Source organism: Ylistrum balloti, unplaced genomic scaffold (assembly GCF_031769215.1).
Source record: "Ylistrum balloti isolate Yb309-2 unplaced genomic scaffold, AGI_CSIRO_Ybal_v1 Utg371040, whole genome shotgun sequence".
Taxonomy (NCBI): domain Eukaryota; kingdom Metazoa; phylum Mollusca; class Bivalvia; order Pectinida; family Pectinidae; genus Ylistrum; species Ylistrum balloti.
Window position 1 is genome coordinate 1292697 of NW_026782576.1, and position 23313 is coordinate 1316009.

Consider the following 23313-nt stretch of genomic DNA (forward strand, 5'->3'; position numbering starts at 1 on the left):
TTCTAATCGAAAAGCAATTTTTTTTATATCGGCATCAACACTTTAGCATACACAGATTTTTCGTTCAGAAGAATCTACAAACATAATTTTTTTAAATAAGTATTTTCAAAATTGTCGCTATCCTATCAAACTTATCAAATTATCGAATCTGTGACAAACCGGATGTACTTTAAAGATGCTTGACAGTAGTAATATCCAAGATGGACGCTTTGTAAACGTGAGAGGCACGCTATACCGGTGTTTACAATATTTCTAGCTTTGTTAATCAAAAGTTGCTACTTATCAACAGATAAAATGACGGAGGTAAGAAGATTTCATTTTTTATCAAATTAAATTAGATTAATTGAGCTACTTTTGGCAGCAAATCTATTTGGTTAAATGATGTGGTCTGATGCCGGGTGGATGGCATTCATTCTGAAAGTAAGAATCATTTTAGCTAAATTTTTGCGTATATTGGAGTAACAAATCTATTTCTTAAAGAAGTAACTGTTAATAAATACAGGAACATAAAAATATACAGGAGTATGTCAATTCTATTTTAAGGCAAGATCTTATTTTAGAAAATCCTGACACCATGTCATGACACCACTAAACACAAGAAGTAACAATACTAATAATAATGTGATTCTTTTCCTCAGATTCTTGTTAGATTACACTTAAGTGAATTGAACTGAATTTTGGGCAAAAGCGATATTCAGATATTTTTGTTTCATACCACATGTACATTACAATTGTAAGAATTTTAGTACAATTGTTTGAAGCCTAAATACCGTATTAATTAATACCAATACCGTAAGACTAGAACTGTGTATCGCAAGGGTAGTGATGATACGATACGTATCGCGATACATTGGTCACGATACGAAATGTATCACGATACGTTTGAGACAAAAATATCTAATTATCTGATATCACACTTCTACAATGCGGACTACCTTTAGATTTCAATGCTACATTTCAATCCTCGTGAAATAAATACATGATAATTATTACTGAATAAAAACTCAACAATGAAAAAAAAGCTCCTCTTGTTTAATTTTTGTTTACTTCGGGTTTGAATTCTTCTTTAAGAAGATAAGTGTATCCACATGTTTAGATTTAAGAGTGCTCCGTTAAGTGGTAACAATATCTCCAGCACAAGAAAAGACACACTCACTAGGAACTGATGTTCCGGGAAAACAATGATAGCGATGTCTCATTCCAGTTGTAATGTCTCCGTAAATGTATTGTCATGTTGGTAGTATTCCAGGAATACTTCAGCTTCTGCCCACATTCATTGCACTATAGGTATGATTTATCTGTTTCCCACCTATCATTTGATTTGTATGCTCTAAATTTGAAATTTCGCCAACATGCAGCTTTAAACGTTGCCGGTGCAGATACAAATTTCAGTTCATCACAAGTTTTGTCGTCCATTTTAGCATAGCATATACGTTTGTCAGGGGAAATAACTCAGTTTTAAAAATAATATAGGCATCGCAATGCCATTCAGGCACGGGCGATGCATTGATGCAACACTTCGTGATACGATTCACAGATGCATCGGTGAATTGTTACAACTATATGTAAGACCATACCATTTACAACCAGGGCAATATGAATTATTCATAAATTGGTTATATATTTAACAGTATGTTGTACTATTAGTGATCTTTTTCCAAAATGTTCTTTCTCTTTATATCCTCAGGAAGTACAAAAACATTCAGTGCACACACTGGTGTTCCGGTCCCTGAAGAGAACACATGACATGTTTATTGCTGAGCAGGGAACCACACCAGCCAAAGACCCAAAATGGTTTGTAAAAGTACCAGACTGCCAATACATGATTATTGATTAGAAAGTAGAAAATCAAAAATCAGATCAGACTGGTTTTCTGATGATTTAACTTTATTTACTGATCAATGTATAAGGTGTTGAAGGGATACTAAGGTCATACCTGAAGAGTCACCAAACATCACACTGTAGACAGTGATAAAACATTTCACAGGTTGTCAATCACTGTTTTTATATGTAATTGATACACAAATGTTTCATTTATATTATGTAGATTAATGTAAGAAATTCATGCCGAAGGAAATAATCTTTTGTATTTTAATATGTTAACATTTGTAGTGACAAATTGGTCATGTATGCAATCATCACCAATGATTCCTCATATTTTTAAAATCTTCTTCTATTTATGTGCCTTAACTCTAGTTATTAAAAATTCTTATTATAAAAAAGAACTGGCGATTCTGTTTCTCAAAAAATGCTTTCTTAAATATGAAAATAAATCCAAGAAAATACATTCATGTCTTTGTTATAAGATGAAATCAATAAAACTAGGGAAAATATGAACAAAAGAAAGATTTACACAGAGAATCCAGAAAAGTACTAGGAGAATAAGACCTGGCTTTCTGGAAGAGTAAGGATCTTCTGCTTCATTTACCACACCTGCCATGTCAACCTTGGTCAATCCAAGTAAGTAATGTCACATTCTCAAGTGAGAATAGCAGAAACAACAAGCAAACTAATGAGCATTAAACATCTCCAGCTTCATATCACACAGAGAAATACTATATTTATCAATGACGACTGTAAAACTTTCCCTGAATTTTTTCTTCAGTATGCATCTTTTGAAATCCTGTGTCACAAGTTTGTCCCTAAGCTGACAACTTCTTCCAATCTTGCATGAAAAGCGTTATATTGGGAACATGCCCTTGAATATCGAATCAAGTGCAACATGTAAACATCATAGGTTGTGGATGCAGGATTGTTGCTATCCAGAAATGGAAAATTCACAATAGGGAAATTGATATCATAACACTTATCATACAGCTTTGCAGAAAACTGTCTTGTGATGGTAAGAAATGATCAAGATAAGCAGCTGATGTAGAATAATCTGTCATGTCTTTGATATCCAATTCTGGTGGGTATACACTATGGATGTGTTCAATAAGTGTCCTGTTATTTAAAGACAAGACGTCATTAGTATACCTGAATGTGAAATTAAACAATCTTGCAAGGTCTTTGTGCCCTGTTTTGATAAGTTCTTCATTAAATTCAGCCTCATATGAAAACAGAAACAAGTCAGCCAACAAAGGGGTATGGATAGTTCCCATAAGTTTGTCGATAGTCTGTTGGAAGATCATACCACCAAACTTGACAGAAAAAAGTATGAAAATGGTTGAATCAGATAATAAAAAATAAGCTTGTGATCTAAAACTCTCAACTATTTTACATCAAACTGTTAGAATTAAAACACTGCTGTTCTTATATGCAAGGTCTTTCGTTACTACTGGGTTACCAAGGGGTGCTTTATTTGTAACTTTTCTTTTTTGCAGTGAATTACTGAAGAGAAAACTAAAAATAGCCGATGAATACTCACTTGTGAAAGACATGCCAAAGGAAGGAGGCAACAAGATGCATAATAAAGATGTTATCAAACCTTTAGAAGAAAATGACTGGAATCGTATGTATTACAAAATACGTTGCCCTCCAGTACACATCTATTAAAAAACATTTTTTATTGAAGCATTGACCAAAGAATTATACATGTCTTTGAATGAAAAAACAATGAAATTTAGAGTTGTAGTGAAACATTCATTTTGGAAGTCATCTTTAAATGATTTTGTTAGCAGTGAAACTGAAAATGTTAGCTCTGATATTGAATTTCTTTGTAAGTTTGATTAGTGTTTTTAGATACATTATTATAATTATTGATATTTAGTAATGATCATTTAATTTCATTGAGTCATTACTGCCAGGGCTCTCGATCTGCCAGATTTGGGGCCGATATTTGGCCCCATTCCCAATGCAAAATAGTATCTTTTTTTTTCCAATTTAGACCCCAAGTTTTCCCAAATCTAAGGAAAACACCATTATATTTCCCAATTCAAAGGGCCCCGGGCCCCAGTCCCAAAATGGGGTGTGAGAGCCCTGACTGCCAAATAACACTTTTATTACTTGTAGTGACCAGTCAATACAGTCATTAGAGCCAATGATGTACTTAATGAAATTTTTGACCGTTGATAAGATATATATATCATACTGTTTCAAATTCACATATTATTTTGCATATCAAATAATTTATTCTATCCTGCATATGTAGATGCAGTATATTTGTTAATGTTACATAAGTAACAGGAATGTATTATGATGTTTCTTTCTGTAACAAACGAAAAAGAAATGAATGATCATTTTAAATCTGGATTATGATTTACAGGTAACCAGGATACTGCCATTCTAGGTACCCACCCCTACCCAACAGGTTCAGGTATGTCATGTTATATATTCTAGTTAATCTTCATTTTCATAAAAAGGATTTTTAATAATAAGAGATGACTGAAGTAGTATCTTACCACCGAGGGAACTGTCTGTCTATCAAATTGTTGATAACTTCTGGTAGTATTTGTTAGCACAACACCATGACTTATCAATAGATTATTGTTTCGACAACTTGGTTTAATAGGTGTCCAATTGACAGATGGGACATCAATGTACACAGACCCTAGCAAGTCATCAAGTATGGAAATGGCCTTGTATGAAAAAAACAGGTAAATATATCTATATACATTTATAGTGAAGTGTTATTTGTTTTCAATGGTATGACTTTTTTTATAAAAAGGACTGATTAGACAGGATAAAATGTTGATTAAAGACACACAAGTGATAAGTACATTTCAATACAAATTTAGATCCAGTACAACTGTACTAGTAGAGCCCAATCATAATTTAAACTGCATTATACAGCTTTTTCATCCTCCAAAGGATTGTCAACCATCATCAACTAATAGCAAGATCATTTCAAGTCATTGTGTAGAAGGTAAATTTTTTGTAGTGATATGAAGTACTGTTGTACACCAGTTCAAGTTTGAATAACCCTTGTAGAGAAAATGATATGAATCAACCTAAACTTTATTGAGATTATGTGTAAAGTGACTGCATTTTTGTTGCTTCATTCATTGTTAGACATTTGCTATGATCAATATACTCATAAATTGATGTTATTTGCTATCTAGGATGATGGACACACCTGCAGGATCTGGAGTCCATGACATCAAACAGAGTCATTCTGACAGATCAGACCCCTCAAAGGTAGGAGCGTATTTCATCCATTCTGGCAATAGTGTCTGGACAGTAAATAATGGATTATGAACTATTTAATCCCCCATCCAACTTTGTTATATATTTAAATGGGTCTGTCCATCTGTCTGGATGCTGCTTTCCACACAATATCTTTTGAAGGACTGGTAAGATTTTTCTGAAACTTTGTTGGTACTCTTGTTACCTGAATACCTTGCCCAAGTTTATTTAATGGCGACTTCAGCGCATATTTTATGAGACTGCTGTCACCTGATTGGCTGATTTCCTTAATCAATCTGAGATGCTACTTTCCATATGATATCTTTTGAAGGACTGGTTGAAGTTCGATGAAACTTGTTTGGTACACTTGTTACCTTAATCCCTTGCTTAAGTAACATTAACTGTAAATTCCATGCATATATTATGAGGCTGCTGTGACCTTATTGACCAATTTCTTTAATCACTCTATGGGAAATGTTTTTGCACATTATGTTATGGAGGAACGATAACAATTTTTAGGAAACTTGCTTTGTAGACTTATTACCTTAATTCCTTGTTTAGGTTCGATTATCAGCAAATTCTATGCATATTAAATGTGACTACTGTGACCTGATTGGCTTATATCTGTTGGTACTATAACTGAATGCTTTCTGCACATTACAAATGAACATGGATGGGAAATCTCAATGACTATGTCATTGCTTTCTTGTTTTTGAAGCTTAATGAAAAAAAAGCTAATATTTTTTAAATAAGTATTTGATACAATATCTGAATTTAGAATGCCTGGATTTGGTGTGGGAGTAATCCTTTTCAACAACAGTTAGTCCAGGACTCACTGGTCCAAAACCTACAGAAAATGTCATAAGTGCCCAAGTCTCTGGTTCTCTGAGATCAAATTTACTTTTCAAACTTATCATAAATATAGTTTGAAAGAAGCTGAAAAAGGAGAGCCAGAAAAACTCCATCAAGAAATCCACATGTTTTAATGTATGGTTCTATTGTTGAAAGTAAAACAAACCATAGACATTTTTTTGAGAAATTATAAAAATGTTTTGCTGCAGGCATTAGTTTCCATTGGAAATCAGCAAGCTTTGGTACCAAGGAAGGCACCTACCATGCCCAAACCATCCTGGCATCCTCCTTGGAAGTTGTACCGAGTGAGTATCATAGTAACAAACAATAAAGAAGACAGGGAAAAAAATCAGAAAAGTGTTTGGTTGTACATGTACCTCAAAGTTCAATACATTTTTCAAGAGTAGTAATAATCAAAGAAGCATTTTCTGCAAATAACATTTTACCATGTGAACATTCCTTTTGGCAATGTACAGGTAAAAATGTTTCAGGTGAGTGTATCAGTACTTTTGGACAAATTATTCTCATTGTGTTAATTTGTTCGCAGCAATAATTGAGTAAACTATACTTATGATATAAGTATTTTGAATAAAACATTGTTACCTAGTGTAGCAGTGAAACGGTCATATAGCTTCTCAGTCAAATTTCTTCTATGTTTGAAATCAGTCATGGTGTCAAATACTGAAAGCAAAAGTTGTTATTTATTGTCAGTGATGGGACTTTATGTGAAATCTCTATACAGGTAAATCTGTACTTCCAAAATGATTTCTGTAGATTGACCATATATGATTAACACAATTCTAAATAGTTAATATGCATCAAGATAATTAGATGTCACACTTTGTTGTAAATGTAAGAACAAAAATGTTAATATTTGTTTTGTTTACAGGTGATCAGTGGTCACTTGGGCTGGGTCAGATGTGTGGCAGTAGAACCTGGCAATCAGTGGTTCGCTACAGGGGCTGGTGACAGGATGATAAAGGTATATTTTCAGTCGTCTGACCCATTTTTTTAAACATTTTTTAGAATTAAACTCCAAAAAACTGGCAGATTCTGATCAAATTTAGCTGCAATCATTGTAGCAAGGTCATTCAAAATTGTTAAATTTTGCAGAAATTTTGGGGAATTTCACACTATATGAAGCTAGTAAAACTTGTGAAATCCAGGTTGATCTCATTCCTGGTGCCCCATTAGGAGGGGATAAAGTTAATTACGGTTTAACTGGGATGTGTAATTCTGCCATCTTCTGTAAAGTAAAACTGGTTGGATGATTTAAATCATATTTGGTCGCAAGCATCCTTAGAGCAAGGCAGTTTAAAGTATTACTGTGAAATTTGAGGGCATGGTCCTTCCGTGTCAAGGGAGGGGACCATATAAGGCAAAACTACCTTAGGAAAAAAAGATATTCTTCACAAGACAGATGTCAGAACTGCAATCATTTCAATCATACAACCATTGTGGAAATATACACAAAACTTTAATCTAATGATAGGTTAGATGACAGTTAAGGCCAATTGGCCTCTGGCTGTGAATTTATGTGGAAAATCTGATGTGTCACACCTTTCTAATTTTAAGCAGCTCTTTCCAACAAAAAAAACCTACACTAGCATGCTCTATCCACTTAACCTAATACCAGGTAATTTACCAGGTAGTTTATTGTGTATAACAGATCTGAAAACTATCTAGTGAAATGCTGAAACTATCCTTAATAGGTCACATCAGGCAAAGCTTCTTAATCTTTTTTGTCATGTTGGTTTATCATATATGACAGATCTGGGATCTAGCCAGCGGGACATTGAAACTATCCCTGACGGGCCACATCAGTTCTGTAAGGGGCCTGTGTGTCAGCCCAAGGCAGCCATACCTCTTCTCCTGTTCAGAAGACAAACAGGTCCGGTGTTGGGACCTAGAGTACAATAAGGTACTGAAGAAAAGATATTTCATGATTCAGTCATTGTATCTTGGCTTTGATATGAAGTATAATTTATCAGACAATGTCAAGAGTCTTAATCAGAACAGCATAAGGGCAACTTATCAATAATGAAAAAATGCAAGCAAAAGATATTAAAAGAGTATCTTCCTACATGAAAATATACAAAATAAGATTGATATTGGAATTCACATCTGTTTCTTTGCAGTGAGGTTTTACTGTAATTTACATCTGTTTGCAGCAATGATTGAATTACACTATATATTGTTTTCCATCATGATGATAAAAGAAAAAAAAACATCCACTTTAAGATAATTTGAAGTCTTTTTGATCTATTAAGTGACTTAGAGGTTTTGCTTTATTCTCCTTTTGGTAACAAAGAACAGAACATTACATTTAACCTGTTATGATTGGCAGACAACAAGACACTACCATGGTCACCTGAGTGCTGTATATGCCCTTGATCTCCACCCAACAATTGATGTATTGGTAACATGTGGACGTGACGGCACTGCTCGTGTGTGGGATGTCCGTAGTAAGGCTTGTGTGCACACACTCACAGGCCATAACAATACAGTGGCCAGCGTCAAGTGTCAGGCCTCTGAACCGCAGGTATTAAGTGCTACAAAAATACTGGAAAATTGCAATTATAAAATTCAAATGATTAGGCAAGATAATCTGTAAAATAAACTTTCCTTGAAAGCATCAATTATTCAAAGTAGCTAACATATAGAAGGTTTTATCAATTTTGGCAAATGTCAATTCTAAATGAAATAATCTTGTGAGGAAATATGAGTACCCGGTAGTATACAATACAAGAAATAGGATATTTAAAATTCAAAATTCTGGACAATCTGACTTTTGTGGGTGGTTCTGTATTTGTATCCTGTTCTGATCAGTCAGTATGTCATACTTATTATTAGAAAATTTCATAAACTCTGCCTCCAATATTTACCAGATGTGGTATTGAAATTTCATTCGGAATGGTATCTTTTTATATACTAAATCCTGTTATGTGCTCAACTTAAGGTGGAGTTATAGTCTTTTGTTGATATTGAAGACCAAGCTTTGTCTGGGTCAGTGGAAGTATGAATTACATATTACTTGATCTGCATTAACTTGCTTGTTTTAAACATGGAAAATTTTTGTTGCAAAATTAATGATATCTGAAAATGCTTTGTTTTCAGGTTATCACAGGTAGTCACGATTGTACAATCAGATTGTGGGACTTGGCTGCTGGTCGTTCACGAGCGACACTAACTAATCATAAAAAGAGTGTACGAGCAGTTGCTCTTCATCCTACTCAGTAAGTCACATTTGTTTTTTGATAATGTTGAACTTCCTGGCTTCGATATCTGAAATCTGACAGATGTTTGATCCTTTCGGGCTGTGCTTTCTGTTTTTAAACCACAAATGTCTCTTTAAGGTTTGCTTTTTGCAGACAGCATTGATTTTTATAAATCTAGATAACGGTGGCTAATAAAGAGCCTCTATAAAGATTACCTAATGTCTAAGATGAAGTTTAAAGAGCATTATGTAGACATTTTAAATCCGACCAAATGGTAACCAGAGGTCAAAAGAGAGACACTGCCTGAAAGAGCAAGTCATTGATGAAAGAGAATTTAAAGATATCAAGTGTAAAAAGTGTTGCGGGTGAAGGAGATGGTTCAACCAATTTTATTTCTTTATTTTGTGTCCCAAAATTCAAAGGCTCTGCTGTTTGACCCAAGATGTTATTATTAAACTGTTGCCAGGAACATTCTGACTCGCATGCAAGTTGGTAAAACCCACTACATGTAATTTTCTTAAGTTTGCTCTGAAAGTTTTACTGTATTAGCCATGAAAACCAAAATGATAAATACGTCTTAAGATTTCAGGAAGTACTTAAATTGTTCAGGTCAAAAGCCTCTGTACATTATACTCTATTTACCAGTCATTATTTTGTTCCAAAGGTACAGTTTTGCATCCGGATCACCAGATAATATAAAACAGTGGAAATTTCCAGATGGCAACTTCATACAGAATCTATCCGGTCACAATTCCATCATAAATGCCCTGGCTTTGAACTCAGATGGTGTGCTTGTTTCTGGAGGTAAGTCTCCTGATGTTTATATTTCTACTTCCATAACTAGATCATGTTTAATTGAATAATCAGTTTGTCGAAGTATTTCTTCCCTTGATGAAAAAAAAGATCCAAATCATTTGTAATATTAGACTTTACCATCATATTGTGACCATAAAAAATGGTCTTTCCCCAAGATGTTTTAATGCAAACCATTATATTTTTCAGCAATAACTATTAGAGATCCAGTAGTAGCACCTCTTACACCAAAAGTAGGACAATAAAGTATTTCTATATCGATTTATATGGATCAAACAAATTATAAGCAATAAACCATATTTGAATGATGTAAATACTTTGTATACATTGTTGAACAGAGATGTATTATACAGTTATATATATATATATACGTAGGATATATAACTACCAGTTTATTTTAACATCATTTTGTGTTGTGCAGCTGATAATGGTTCCATGTATTTCTGGGACTGGAGAACAGGGTATAATTTCCAGCGGATACAGGCAACAGCACAACCAGGTTCTATAGACTCAGAGTCTGGGATATTTGCCATGACATATGACCAGAGTGGCAGTCGACTTATCACAGCTGAGGCTGACAAAACTATTAAAATATATAAAGAAGATGAAACTGCTGTAAGTTATTTCCAAATTTATTTTCATTTTCAGCTTGCTTGATATAAATTATAAGCAATATGATCAACCATATTTACACATTTATGGGTCCCAAATGGGGTATATTTGTATTAAAATTAATTAAGTCATCAATAGGCAAGCTATGCTGTTCTCAATTAGCCCTCAATAATTCTTGATCAGTTTATTTTTTTTATTTAATTTTAACATTTTATTTATATCAACTGACAAAGATTTTATATATTTTTATTACAAGGGATATGTTGTGAATGATCCCTCTCTAGTGCAAGACTGAATGTATAATTTTCAAGTCAGATTCATAATCATTTGAATGCATTTTGAGCCAAATTTGGGCTTATTAAATCCTTGGTTCCTATTTGGTCCTAACTGATTTTCAGATTGATTTGATTTTCAAGATGGCCAACAGTAGCCATATTGATTTTGGCAAAAAGTTTGTTATTGCTACTTTTCCGAAATTATCATTAAATTCAAATTTTAGTGATGTGTTCCTCTTGGTCCCTATTTGGTCCTAGTCATATTCAGCATGATCTGGTTTTCAAGATGGCTACCATGGCATCCATTTTGTTTTTGCTTTGTATTATTAGTGTACATCTTCTTGAGAGCATATCTAGTACACTTTTTCATGTAGGATCATCCAACTTAGCTAGTTGGTACTTCTTGGGAAGCCACAGTTTATTGACCTATATTTTGATCTTAAGTTCCTGTTCATTGAAGAGTCTTATTCAAATGATATCACCTACCCTGTTTTGTATGGAATCACCAAACTAGCTATATGGAAGCACTAAAACAGAATGTTATTTTTAAGACATGACCAGGCCAATCTGGCCTTTATATTTAATCTTTGACCTTGTTTAATGGGAAAAATTGATTAACAGAGATATTACCATGTTTACGGTCATAGTGTTTTAAGTTTTTACACAAACTAACTAAAATCTCATGTTTATGTTAATGTTAAAGGATACATAAAAATGAATTAATATTCATCTTATATGAGGGAGTTGTATAATTTACCAAAAGAAAATATGAGGTAGTTGTATAATTTACCAAAAGAAAATCAATTAATATTCATCTTATATGAGGGAGTTGTATAGTTTACCAAAAGAAAATCAATTAATATTCATCTTATATGAGGGAGTTGTATAGTTTACCAAAAGAAAATCAATTAATATTCATCTTATATGAGGGAGTTGTATAGTTTACCAAAGGGAAAAATACTATATGAATAAATCAACTTAATAGGCATTTTCTTTCTAAGAACCAAAAGTAAAATTTTGTTTTCGATCATTCTGCATTTTACAAAGAAATAGAAATATTGTATAACAGTGGTAATTTTTTTATTCTTTAATTCTCTTTGCAGACGGAAGAATCACACCCTCTGAACTGGCGGCCAGACATCCAGAGAAAAAAAAGATACTGATATGGGCATTATTGATAACAGTCATATACATGTACTGTGTCAGAGATGGACCAGTGTTTCTATCAATCAGATATGGAGTTGCTGTGACAAGGCAAGGATTTTGTTGTGAATCTTGCCCAAGGACAATTAACGCCTAATACGGGTGGATAGTCTAAGGTGCCGGTCATGTTGGTTCAGTCATTGGTACATCTGAAACCTTGTTTCAGACTCTCAATTCTTACCTTATATGGTTAACTCAAGACTATGTTAAATTTGGGTATGATTGATTGACCAGTACAGTTAGATCTTGGCTTTAGTAGACAAATTTCATTTTGTAAGATTAAGTTGTTTTTATATCCAGATAATTAAGGCTTGATAATGTCTGTATAAAGCCGATTCAGGTATGTGGAATGAAAACAGGTATAACCTACTGAAGGTCTTTGATGATGTAATTGGTAATTATAAAATTACTGTTTGGAATTAAAAACAAAAAACCCACTTTGTAATGCAGTTGGTTTTAGCTGTAAAGGTGATGATATGAAGTGGTTAGATTTCATTGTCAAGGAATTATTTTCATTATTTTGTGGTGAGGAGTGGTTCTGATTACAATCATATACAGCAATGGACGAGCCTTGGCGACAAGTATCATGTTTAGGGTTATATATAGTCAGGTACATCAGAGATATTTGTCTTGATGATAATCCTATCTGTTCATTAAGTATATGATACAGCAATCACTTCAAATAGACTCTTTAATTACCAGTTTCTCTGTACAGCAGTAACATTATTATGTATAAACTCATTCAAGTCTGATATAGACATGATAATTCCTGACAGTAAGTGATAAGAAAGAGAACTTTCTGCTGTGTAGAATCTTTGTCATTGCATGATTTTCAGATCCAAAATTGTAACAACTGAATACATAATAGTAGTAGTATTTCTGTTTATATATCCTATTATCACACCTTTGTGTAAAGTTTTGAATTCAAACCATGCTGTAATTCATGATTCAAAACAAAACAGAACACTTATTTGATTTCCCTATAAGGCAAGTCAATGGTGACTATTGGGCAGTGAATTATCTATATTTCAAAACATCAGAACACATTTGACCAAAAGCAGGCTAATAACAGGACACTCCTTATGTAGAGCATGTTGATTTTTTCCAATTGTAATTGGACAAATAAGAAAAGTATGTGGTGGTAGGGGGAGGAGGGGGATGAATAACATAAAGGGTTAGGTAGAGGTGATTATTGGAAAATTTCCTTCAAATTTTGGTATATTTTCACAATTTTATCACACGTTATCCATGTTTTATATTTAAAGATAATTGAATTTGGGATTGAATGATTAGCAAATATGCTTTAATGAATCATTAAGTAAGAAAAAGAGATACTTGATATAGTAATGTAGTCTATTGTCTAGCTTAGCACGGGACATGATCATTGCTATGTTTCTGACCTCAGTACAGTATGACTTCTTAACTTCATCAAATCACCTTCACACTTCCGAGACAGCACAGGAAGAAATCATCATTTTAATTACACCTTTGTTTGATAATAAATTCAGAGCTATATTTGTTACTGAATAATGGATAATAACATTTTTATATTAGCATATTTTAAACTGAATAAAATGTTGATAAAATGCATAATTTCATTCCAAATTTTTTTGAAGTAAATGACAATTGGTCCATTATAGACTGGACAATGTTAGTTAGTGGTTTGTTTGCTTGGTAGATTTATGTTCAATGTAACAGTTGTTGGCTACCTCACTCAAAAACATACATTAGACCTGTTGCATGCCATCTCAAGCAATTACTGCCAAGGACGGCCACATCAGCACAGATTGGTTTGTTTTGCATATTTATAAGAAATACAAACCGCCATGGGTGGGAAACATCAAAACGCGCACTGAGGCTCCTCACTTGAAATCATGTAGGCCAACATTCTAATCAACCAAGCTATCAAAGCTGCCATCGGTCCGTGCAAGGAATGACCAATTAAAATGACATAAAAAATAGGTACGGTAATCAATGTTAGGAATGACCTGGTGAAATTAATATGTAATTATAATGATAGCAACTTGTATTATAACAAGGTCTCCTGGGAGCTATATAAAACTGGATTTTTGAAAAACTGAAATTTTAGCTGTTTAAAGATATATATATATATATGCAGTATACATTAGTACAATATATCTATCAGAGATGTTCCTCTTCACAATACTAAATCACTCTATTAAAGATAGAGACTTAAACCAATCATGTGAACACTATTGATGTACAACGCCATTAAAATACAGCCATTTTGATATTTAGTATTCACTTTCTAGGGGGCAGATCAGACTGATAGTCCTCAGTTTTGTTTGGCAAAGCTAAAGGTTGTTTGTTTGACGTTCGACTCTTTTTTGATGAAAAGTGATGTCTATTTGATTTGTGAATCTTGAAAGGTGCACATTCATTGGAAGAAGCATGAGGATGTCGACTTGGTGTTTGTTGACTTTGAGGAAAAACACCAGAGGTGGCCTGCTGAATAAGGTGACCAAAATGATTTTCGGTTTTTGAAAGAGATCCCTGAAATTGAAAAAGCTGTTCCATGATGTCAGATCCGTTGGCATTTCCCTGTGAACTCATCGATTGAGCCATCTTTGCCATCATCTGCCTCATGCCTGGCTGTTGTAACAACTAGAAAACAGATATCATGATTACAAATTCTGAGCAAACAGACTTGAGAAAAGTTACTACATAACTGTTTAAAAAAAAATACAAAATGCATCAACCCTTTTGGTATTCAGAAAAAATATTGATGTTGTATCTACCTACATTTTGTAAAAACTGTTGGAAACCTCTGCAATATTGCATTTTGTTGATGCAATACTTAAAAAAGAAAAATCAGTTTTAACATCAGTGTGCAGTACCGTTTAAAGTAAGGGAAGTAACCAAGACCCACATCAACTATTAAAACCGTAGCCTATTCCTGCCTATTAGGTAGAAATTCAAACCATAACTATAAATTTGATTCATTTTATGACAATTCCAAACAAGCAAGAAGCTTATATCAATCACTCTTATTGGCCCAAATGGAAGAACACAAAGGGTCTCACTGTGGGAGGAAACAGATTACTTAGGGAAAGCCAACATACTGGTAGTCTGGCAGGTGATCCCCAATACCTTTTCACACCTGAGCATGAATTGCAGAGGTGAAAGGCAAGCCTGCCTGTTACCACTGCAACAACCTGATCACCTAGTCTAAAGTGCTTAAGTTTTAAATTTTACTTTTAAAGATAAGGTAGAAAGCTATGTAAAAAGATACTATCTGGAGGAATAACCAACATTTACCTCTCATTGATTGTTTACTACATTGTGTTAGAAAACGCTAATAACATTACCTGCTATGTGCAGGACTAGAATGAGAGGTTTCTTAATTCCCTAGAAGGTACATATGCCATCAGATGATTTTCAGGCCTAACAATCTTACTGGTTCTGATTGTGGCCTAGATGACATGTGTTGCACCAGTAGATTGTAAAACCTAACAATCTTACTTACCTGTTGTGATTGACGACAAGAAGGAGTTCCACTTGGTGTTTGTAGACTTTGAGGAGAATTACCAGAGTATCCCTGCTGAAACATTTGCTTTAGAGCAGCTTTTCCTTCAGATCCCATTGATTGAGAAAGCTGGTCAAGGATGCCACATTGTTCAAGGAAGTCACCTCTATCAACATTTCCCTGTGAATCCATCATTTGATTGAACTGTGTAAACATCTCCATCATGCCTGGCAGTTGTAATGGCTAGAAATAATCAAGAAAAAGATTGATACAAATGCTTTATTCAGATTCTGAGAAAAGGATTGTGAAAAGATACTGAATATTTTAACTATATAAAACAAAATCTTTCTTGTTACTTTACATCCTATTAGCAGCTAAGGTCATTTTAATGACATGCTTGGTTTAGTAGGTGAAGGAAAATGCCTTGCAGACATGGATCACTCCAGTAGATTACAACTCCTCACAATCTTACCTGTCGTGGTTTAGGCTTTGTAGTTAAGTATCGATCCAATGTATCATGTATTAACCTCAGAGACCTCTGGACCTTGACATTTTCTTGATATTGTTTTATTTTTGTTGGATCCTCTTCAATTTCCCTGAATATTTGACTTGTCTCATGATCCTGAAATGAATAAGAATATGTGATGATTTTATTCAGTTTGAGTTATCTCCCTTCATGTAATATACATAATTAATGTAATTACCAATGATTGACTAATTTGTAAAGGAAACTGGTGTTTTCTATATATGTAATCATACTTTATAAGTGAATAAATATATACGTATTTTGGGTTATAAGATAGTTTTGGTGCTTTATTAATCTGTAAAATAATAAAACCCAGAATGTTACACCAAATTTTGTATAGAGGCTAATTGAAACCAGTACTGGGGGCTGGAAGTTCTGAAGAGACACAGAGTGTACAGCGTAAACGATAAGGTAAGCGTTGGCTGCATACTGTTACCAGAAGCTCCTGCATAAGGGGTTGCCTGAATAAGGCTACTCGGGTAACAGTGTACGTGTGGTTGGTGCCAGTAAGTTGACGAGTCAGGTACGCCAGAAGCTCCTGGATAAGGAGTTGCCTGCAAAGGCTGCTCTGGTACGCCTGGCTGCTGATACAAAAACTGACACCTTACTTTAGTACTTTGTAACAGCAGGACACTGGCAGGCGACGTCGGAGCTGTACGGTGGTCAGGTAGCCGAGGTATCCCGATCGCCTCTGGAGCAAGTAGCTCCGTATAAATTGAGAGCCCGGCGTGCACGCACGCTACCATAAGGGAGCACGTTACAAATATATTATGACTTACATTCTCCTTATTATAATGCGTACATTATCACAGAATTCTATGAATACCTATTAGGATCATTTTGAAAAACAAAACAAATTGTTTTTCTTAATTAAACAGAATAACTATCTCATTGAAACCCATTAGTTGAAATCAGTTTAAACCTAGGATCTTGTTTATGGTGATGATTATTTTTTTAAAATTTTACATTTCAAAAAACGTTAATTTAGCGTATCTTGTTTTAATGGGATAATTATCATTTTTAGGCAAAAAATATCTCATTTAAGTAGTCTTTTATCTTGTTATTTGTGAATAAGAAGACAAGTGGTCTTTCCTTGCAACCAAATAAGACCAAAATAAAGGGTTTTTTTTCAAGTGGTTTAACCTTTCACAGTAATCATGTTTTAGCTATCTAATATAAACAGGAAAGAGCAAGGAGAAAAACCACTTATAGTAACCCACTTACATTACTTGGCTAAAAGAATTTAACACAAGCCAAGACTTGTTAGGTGACTGACCTAAACTCACTTTTTTTTTAAGTTAATCTAACAAAGGTCATTATTTATTTCAATGCTGCTGACACATTCTGCAGAATTTTGTCTGAGATTGTTTTCCCTACAACTTGAAACATCTACCCACAACTACCCACTTCGAGACATCTACCCACAACTACCCACATTTGAGACATCTACCCACACCTACCCACTTCGAGACATCTACCCACAACTACCCACATTTGAGACATCTACCCACCACTACCAACTTTGAGACAACTACCCACTTCGAGACATCTACCCACTCCGAGACATCTACCCACAACTACCCACTTCGAGACATCTACCCAAAACTACCCACTTCGAGACAACTACCCACTTCGAGACATCTACCCACAACTACCCACATTTGAGACTTCTACCCACAACTACCAACGTTGAGACAACTACCCACTTCGAGACATCTACCCACAACTACCCACTTCGAGACATCTACCCACAACTACCCACTTCGAGACATCTACCCACAACTACCCACTTCGAGACAACTACCCACTTCGAGACATCTACCCACAACTACCCACTTCGAGACATCTACCCACAACTACCCACTTCGAGACATCTACCCACAACTACCCACTTCGAGACAACTACCCACTTCGAGACATCTACCCACAACTACCCACATTTGAGACATCTACCCACCACTACCAACTTTGAGACAACTACCCACTTCGAGACATCTACCCACAACTACCCACTTCGAGACATCTACCCACAACTACCCACTTCGAGACATCTACCCACAACTACCCACTTCGAGACATCTACCCACAACTACCCACTTCTACTTTTTGTATGTTTGATTGTATTTATATGTATAAGAAATGACGAACTTTCTGCCATTCTATGTTTAATTGCACATGTATTTATATGTATAAGAAATGATAAACTTTCTGCTTTGGTATGTTTAAATATATATATATATATATATATATATATATATGTATGTAATGTATAAGAAATAATAAACTTTCTGCTTTTGCTATCTAATATAATGTGTGTAATAAAAATAAATGAAACAAATTAAAATAAAATGTATTGTAAAGTACTTAGTGTAGACTACAGGTAGAATCTCAGGTAATAGTAATAGCTCACACAGGTAAAAACACAGGTAAATGAACTCAGGTGAAATCTATAGTTAATCTGAAACTGACTATAATTGGTTTTCTATTGTCTTCCTAAAACAACTTCTTTGTTTGAAAAAAGTGGGCAAATCGGGAACACCCCGATTCAAACCAAGATCACTCATCTGATGCTCAACTGATTGAAAGAAAAGCTCTCTAGCCAAGCGATATGTTCCGGCTAAGATTTTACCACGGTTACATTCATTGAGTCTGTATATCGAGTAGAAATTTAAATCATTATACTTTCCTTCTGATCACAAGTTAAATTCAATAATCTGTTACTCCAAAATCAGGAAGTGAAAACTGAATACTTGCTGTGAAAGCTTCCCGTATGGCAGGGTCAGAACATAAAGTTTCTAGTGTCAAGCTTTCCGGCGGTCCAGCTGTATAAGATAAATCATACTGTGAGTACTTCTTTGATTTGATGTTACTTACAAACACGTATACTGTATCTGTTTAATGTATATGTTTATTACATCAATAATAAAGTTGACAAAATATTATGACTTGCAAGCATTAGAGTGTAACAGGAAATATTGTATTGGTTTTAATTGTTGTCATACTTCTGATCTGGTTCTTAAGTGATAAATCATAACAAAAATAACACAATTACTTGAAGAGTATATCTATGAAGAATATATACGAGTTCAGTATCATTAAAGTTGTCAGTGTACATACCCAAGTCGTCGTCCATCTGGTATCATTTACAAGTCAAGTAAATCTGAAACCGAAAGTATGGGGCGATAACTCGCGATCGGTTATTGTTTTATTTCCGTTTTACAAAAAAAAAGCTTGATGAGCTCTCTCTCTCTCTCTCTCTCTCTCTCTCTCTCTCTTTTACACAATTTCCGGTGTGGCCAAGCTCATTAGATTCTGAAAAAAAAAACTAAAACATGTTAAAGTGGACAAAGCAGGATAATATTTTAGCTTTGTGTTAGCTATTTGGGCAGTCTGGAATCTGTGTCTACGCACCAAAAACTAGCGTTACAGGAAGTGAAATTTTCATAGTGTTCACATGTGGTCATGTTATGAAGAATTTCCGAGTTGGAATTTGCTGAAATGTAAGTACTTTGTTACCATGACAGTGTTGTTGATTGTAAGATAGGTGTTTAGAATTAAATTTCTCCTCTCTCTCTCTCTCTCTCTATATATATATATATTGTTTTTCATTTTATTTTATTTTATTTTAAACATCGATTGTTTGATAATTTTTGCTGAACTGGTTCAACGGTCTGTATTTGACATTGTGACACATGGTATTTCTACAATGTGCGAGAAGTACCCTTTCGCAGGAAATTTATGATAAATGTAGATTACATGTGTTCATAAAACTTCCAGATTCGCACCACTGTACTTGTGCGTTAGACTTACCAAAAACCTTTATGGCAAACCAATTTATTATTTATTCAAGGAAAACGGTCAACCCTGTATCCGCACGTTTACATAAGACAACTCATAAATCAAACTTTATTTCAAGTATTTAATTATATACAAGTATGGCATTTTATTTTGATAGATTTATAAACGTCAAATACCTGATGTCAATCTTGGACGTAAAATCCTTATATCGAATGGAACAAAGTGCCAGAGAGTGTTTTATTACATTTCAGTATCAAAACCAGAGCACAGAAAGTACATGTATGGTCCCCTAACATTTAAATTGCATCTTTTTTTCTGTAATGTTCATCACAGCTTCATGGAGACGTGTCCGACAAATATGATTGGCCCTGAAATTAAATGACTTCACAGAATACTTGAACGGCCGGACCACGCAATTCGATGTTAAATGGAGTAACACGTGATCGGATGTAGACAATCGGCGTTTGACATAAAACTAAAAAAGCAATGACATACAATTACGACACAACAACGCAACTTTGTGAATATTTTATATTTAAATGGGAAGTTTTCAGCATAAGTTTTGATTTCTGTACAGATGTGGTGTTTAACCAACTGCCGAAAACGTAATAACATCTGCATACGATCTTAATATAGATGAAAATGTTCGTGACATCTCGAATTAAAAGCACTATTTTCATCACTGACAAGCATACAGTTTAAAAATGTAAAAACATCTTTTGTATTCGTGCACTTGTAAGGTACGTGAGCCTACTGAGTACCGTATATCACTATACACTCAACACTATACGATTATACCTCTAGGGTACGATACGGCACGGTACGATTCAATACGGTACGATCCGTCACGGTACGATTCAATATGGTACGATAAAGCATGGTACGATGCGGTAAGGTATGGTGCGGTACGATAAGGTATGGTACGGTACGGTAAGGTATGGTACGGTACGATAAGGTATGGTACGGTACGGTAAGGTATGGTACGGTACGGTAAGGTATGGTACGGTACGATAAGGTATGGTACGGTACGATAAGGTATGGTACGGTACGGTATGGTACGGTACGATAAGGTATGGTACGGTACGATAAGGTTATTGTACGGTACGATAAGGTATGGTACGGTACGATAAGGTTATTGTACGGTACGGTAAGGTATGGTACGGTACGGTAAGGTATGGTACGGTACGGTTAGGTATGGTACGGTACGGTAAGGTACGGTACGGTACGGTAAGGTACGGTACGGTAAGGTATGGTACGGTACGGTAAGGTATGGTACGGTACGATAAGGTTATTGTACGATACGGTAAGGTACGGTACGGTAAGGTATGGTACGGTACGATAAGGTTATTGTACGATACGATAAGGTATGGTACGGTACGGTATTGTACGGTACGGTAAGGTACGGTACTGTAAGGTACGGTACTGTACGATAAGGTATGGTACGGTACGATAAGGTATGGTACGGTACGGTAAGGTATGGTACGGCACGATAAGGTTATTGTACGGTACGGTTAGGTATGGTACGGTACGGTAAGGTATGGTACGGTACGATAAGGTATTTTACGGTACGGTAAGGTATGGTACGGTACGATAAGGTATGGTACGGTACGGTAAGGTATGGTACGGTACGGTAAGGTATTTTACGGTACGGTAAGGTATGGTACGGTACGGTAAGGTATGGTACGGTACGGTAAGGTATTTTACGGTACGGTAAGGTATTTTACGGTACGGTAGGGTATGGTACGGTACGATAAGGTATGGTACGGTACGGTAAGGTATGGTACGGTACGATAAGGTATGGTACGATACGGTAAGGTATTTTACGGTACGGTAAGGTATGGTACGGTACGGTTAGGTATGGTACGGTACGGTAAGGTATGGTACGGTACGGTTAGGTATGGTACGGTACGGTTAGGTATGGTACGGTACGATAAGGTTATTGTACGGTACGGTAAGGTATGGTACGGTACGGTAAGGTATGGTACGGTAAGGTAAGGTATGGAACGGTACGATACGATACCGTAAGGTATGGTACGGTACGGTAAGGTATGGTACGGTACGATAAGTTACGGTACGGTAAAGTAAGGTATTGTACGGTAATATAAGGTACAGTACGATACAAGATAAGGTACAGTTCGGTACAGTATGATACATTACAATAACTTTTATTTAATGTCAGATGTGTCCAGCATACAACAGTAAACTCTACAGAGCTTGTACTTCGACAAACATAGATTATGTAAAATGAATAAAACACAACTAAAATTAGTGTAGGAAAAACAGTTAAACATTGTCATAAAATTATAATAAATTGATAAAGAAAAATGTTCTTTATCAATTATCACAAAGCAAAGCAGCAAAACATAGGCATAGTCGTATGAGAGAGACAAACGTAGCATGTCTCTTGATATCACAGAAATGAAAGTATAACAAAATGGTAAGCAAACTAAGATCTCAGCGCGTGCAGAACAAAATGGTAAGCAAGCTAAGATCTCAGCGCGTGCAGAACAAAATGGTAAGCAAGCTAAGATCTCAGCGCGTGCAGAACAAAATGGTAGGCAAGCTAAGATCTCAGCACGTCCAGAAATTAAACTAAAAACGCATATGATGCGGAAAGCAATAGTCTAAAAAAACTGGTCACAAAAAAAAAAAAAAAAAATACAAAAAAATTAATCACAAAAACTAGTCACAAAAAATCTAATCACAAAAAAACTGATTACAGAAACTAATCACAAAAAAACTGATTACAGAAACTAATCACAAAAAACTGATTACAAAAACTAATCACAAAAAAACTGATTACAAAAACTAATCACAAAAAAACTGATTACAAAAACTAATCACAAAAAAACTGATTACAAAAACTAATCACAAAAAACTGATTACAAAAACTAATCACAAAAAAACTGATTACAAAAACTAATACACAAAAAAACTGATTACAAAAACTAATCACAAAAAAACTGATTACAAAAACTAATCACAAAAAAACTGATTACAAAAACTAATCACTATAAAACTGATTACAAAAACTATAAAACTGATTACAAAAACTAATCACAAAAAACTGATTACAAAAACTAATCACAAAAAAACTGATTACAAAAACTAATCACTATAAAACTGATTACAAAAACTAATCACAAAAAACTGATTACAAAAACTAATCACAAAAAAACTGATTACAAAAACTAATCACTATAAAACTGATTACAAAAACTAATCACTATAAAACTGATTACAAAAACTAATCACTATAAAACTGATTACAAAAAACTAATCACAAAAAAACTGATTACAAAAACTAATCACTATAAAACTGATTACAAAAAACTACTCACAAAAAAACTGATTACAAAAACTAATCACTATAAAACTGATTACAAAAACTAATCACTATAAAACTGATTACAAAAACTAATCACAAAAAAACTGATTACAAAAACTAATCACAAAAAAACTGAT

General features: G+C 34.5%; 2 protein-coding genes across 3 annotated transcripts; one reads left to right on the forward strand and one right to left on the reverse strand.

Annotated features, from left to right (window-relative positions):
* The first annotated feature begins 230 nt into the window (after positions 1 to 230).
* Positions 231 to 13620, forward strand: LOC132560248 (pleiotropic regulator 1-like). 2 transcript variants are annotated; one of them, XM_060224910.1, is made up of 14 exons: positions 231 to 303; positions 1688 to 1794; positions 3324 to 3451; positions 4205 to 4255; positions 4451 to 4535; positions 5001 to 5076; positions 6126 to 6221; positions 6806 to 6898; positions 7688 to 7837; positions 8264 to 8458; positions 9034 to 9152; positions 9799 to 9938; positions 10369 to 10562; positions 11938 to 13620. In XM_060224910.1, exons 1-14 carry the CDS (start codon positions 295 to 297, stop codon positions 11995 to 11997), a joined length of 1503 nt encoding a protein of 500 aa, XP_060080893.1. In that variant the 5' UTR covers positions 231 to 294; the 3' UTR covers positions 11998 to 13620. The 2 variants fall into 2 exon arrangements, with proteins under 2 accessions (XP_060080893.1, XP_060080894.1); XM_060224911.1 differs by having other exon boundaries at positions 4466 to 4535.
* Positions 13621 to 14274: 654 nt separating this feature from the next.
* Positions 14275 to 19183, reverse strand: LOC132560268 (uncharacterized). The gene is made up of 5 exons (XM_060224931.1): positions 19168 to 19183; positions 18805 to 18872; positions 15997 to 16146; positions 15525 to 15767; positions 14275 to 14662 (listed from the first exon to the last, which is right to left on the reverse strand). Exons 1-5 carry the CDS (start codon positions 19181 to 19183, stop codon positions 14300 to 14302), a joined length of 840 nt encoding a protein of 279 aa, XP_060080914.1. The 3' UTR covers positions 14275 to 14299.
* Positions 19184 to 23313: the final 4130 nt, after the last annotated feature.

Coding starts and splice junctions, on each gene's coding strand:
- LOC132560248 (XM_060224910.1), top strand. Junction 8,459..9,033: donor GTCAGGCCTCTGAACCGCAG/GTATTAAGTGCT, acceptor CTTTGTTTTCAG/GTTATCACAGGTAGTCACGA. Junction 9,939..10,368: donor TGGTGTGCTTGTTTCTGGAG/GTAAGTCTCCTG, acceptor TGTGTTGTGCAG/CTGATAATGGTTCCATGTAT.
- LOC132560268 (XM_060224931.1), bottom strand. Junction 15,768..15,996: donor CAAAGCCTAAACCACGACAG/GTAAGATTGTGA, acceptor GATTATTTCTAG/CCATTACAACTGCCAGGCAT. Junction 14,663..15,524: donor CTTGTCGTCAATCACAACAG/GTAAGTAAGATT, acceptor TCTGTTTTCTAG/TTGTTACAACAGCCAGGCAT.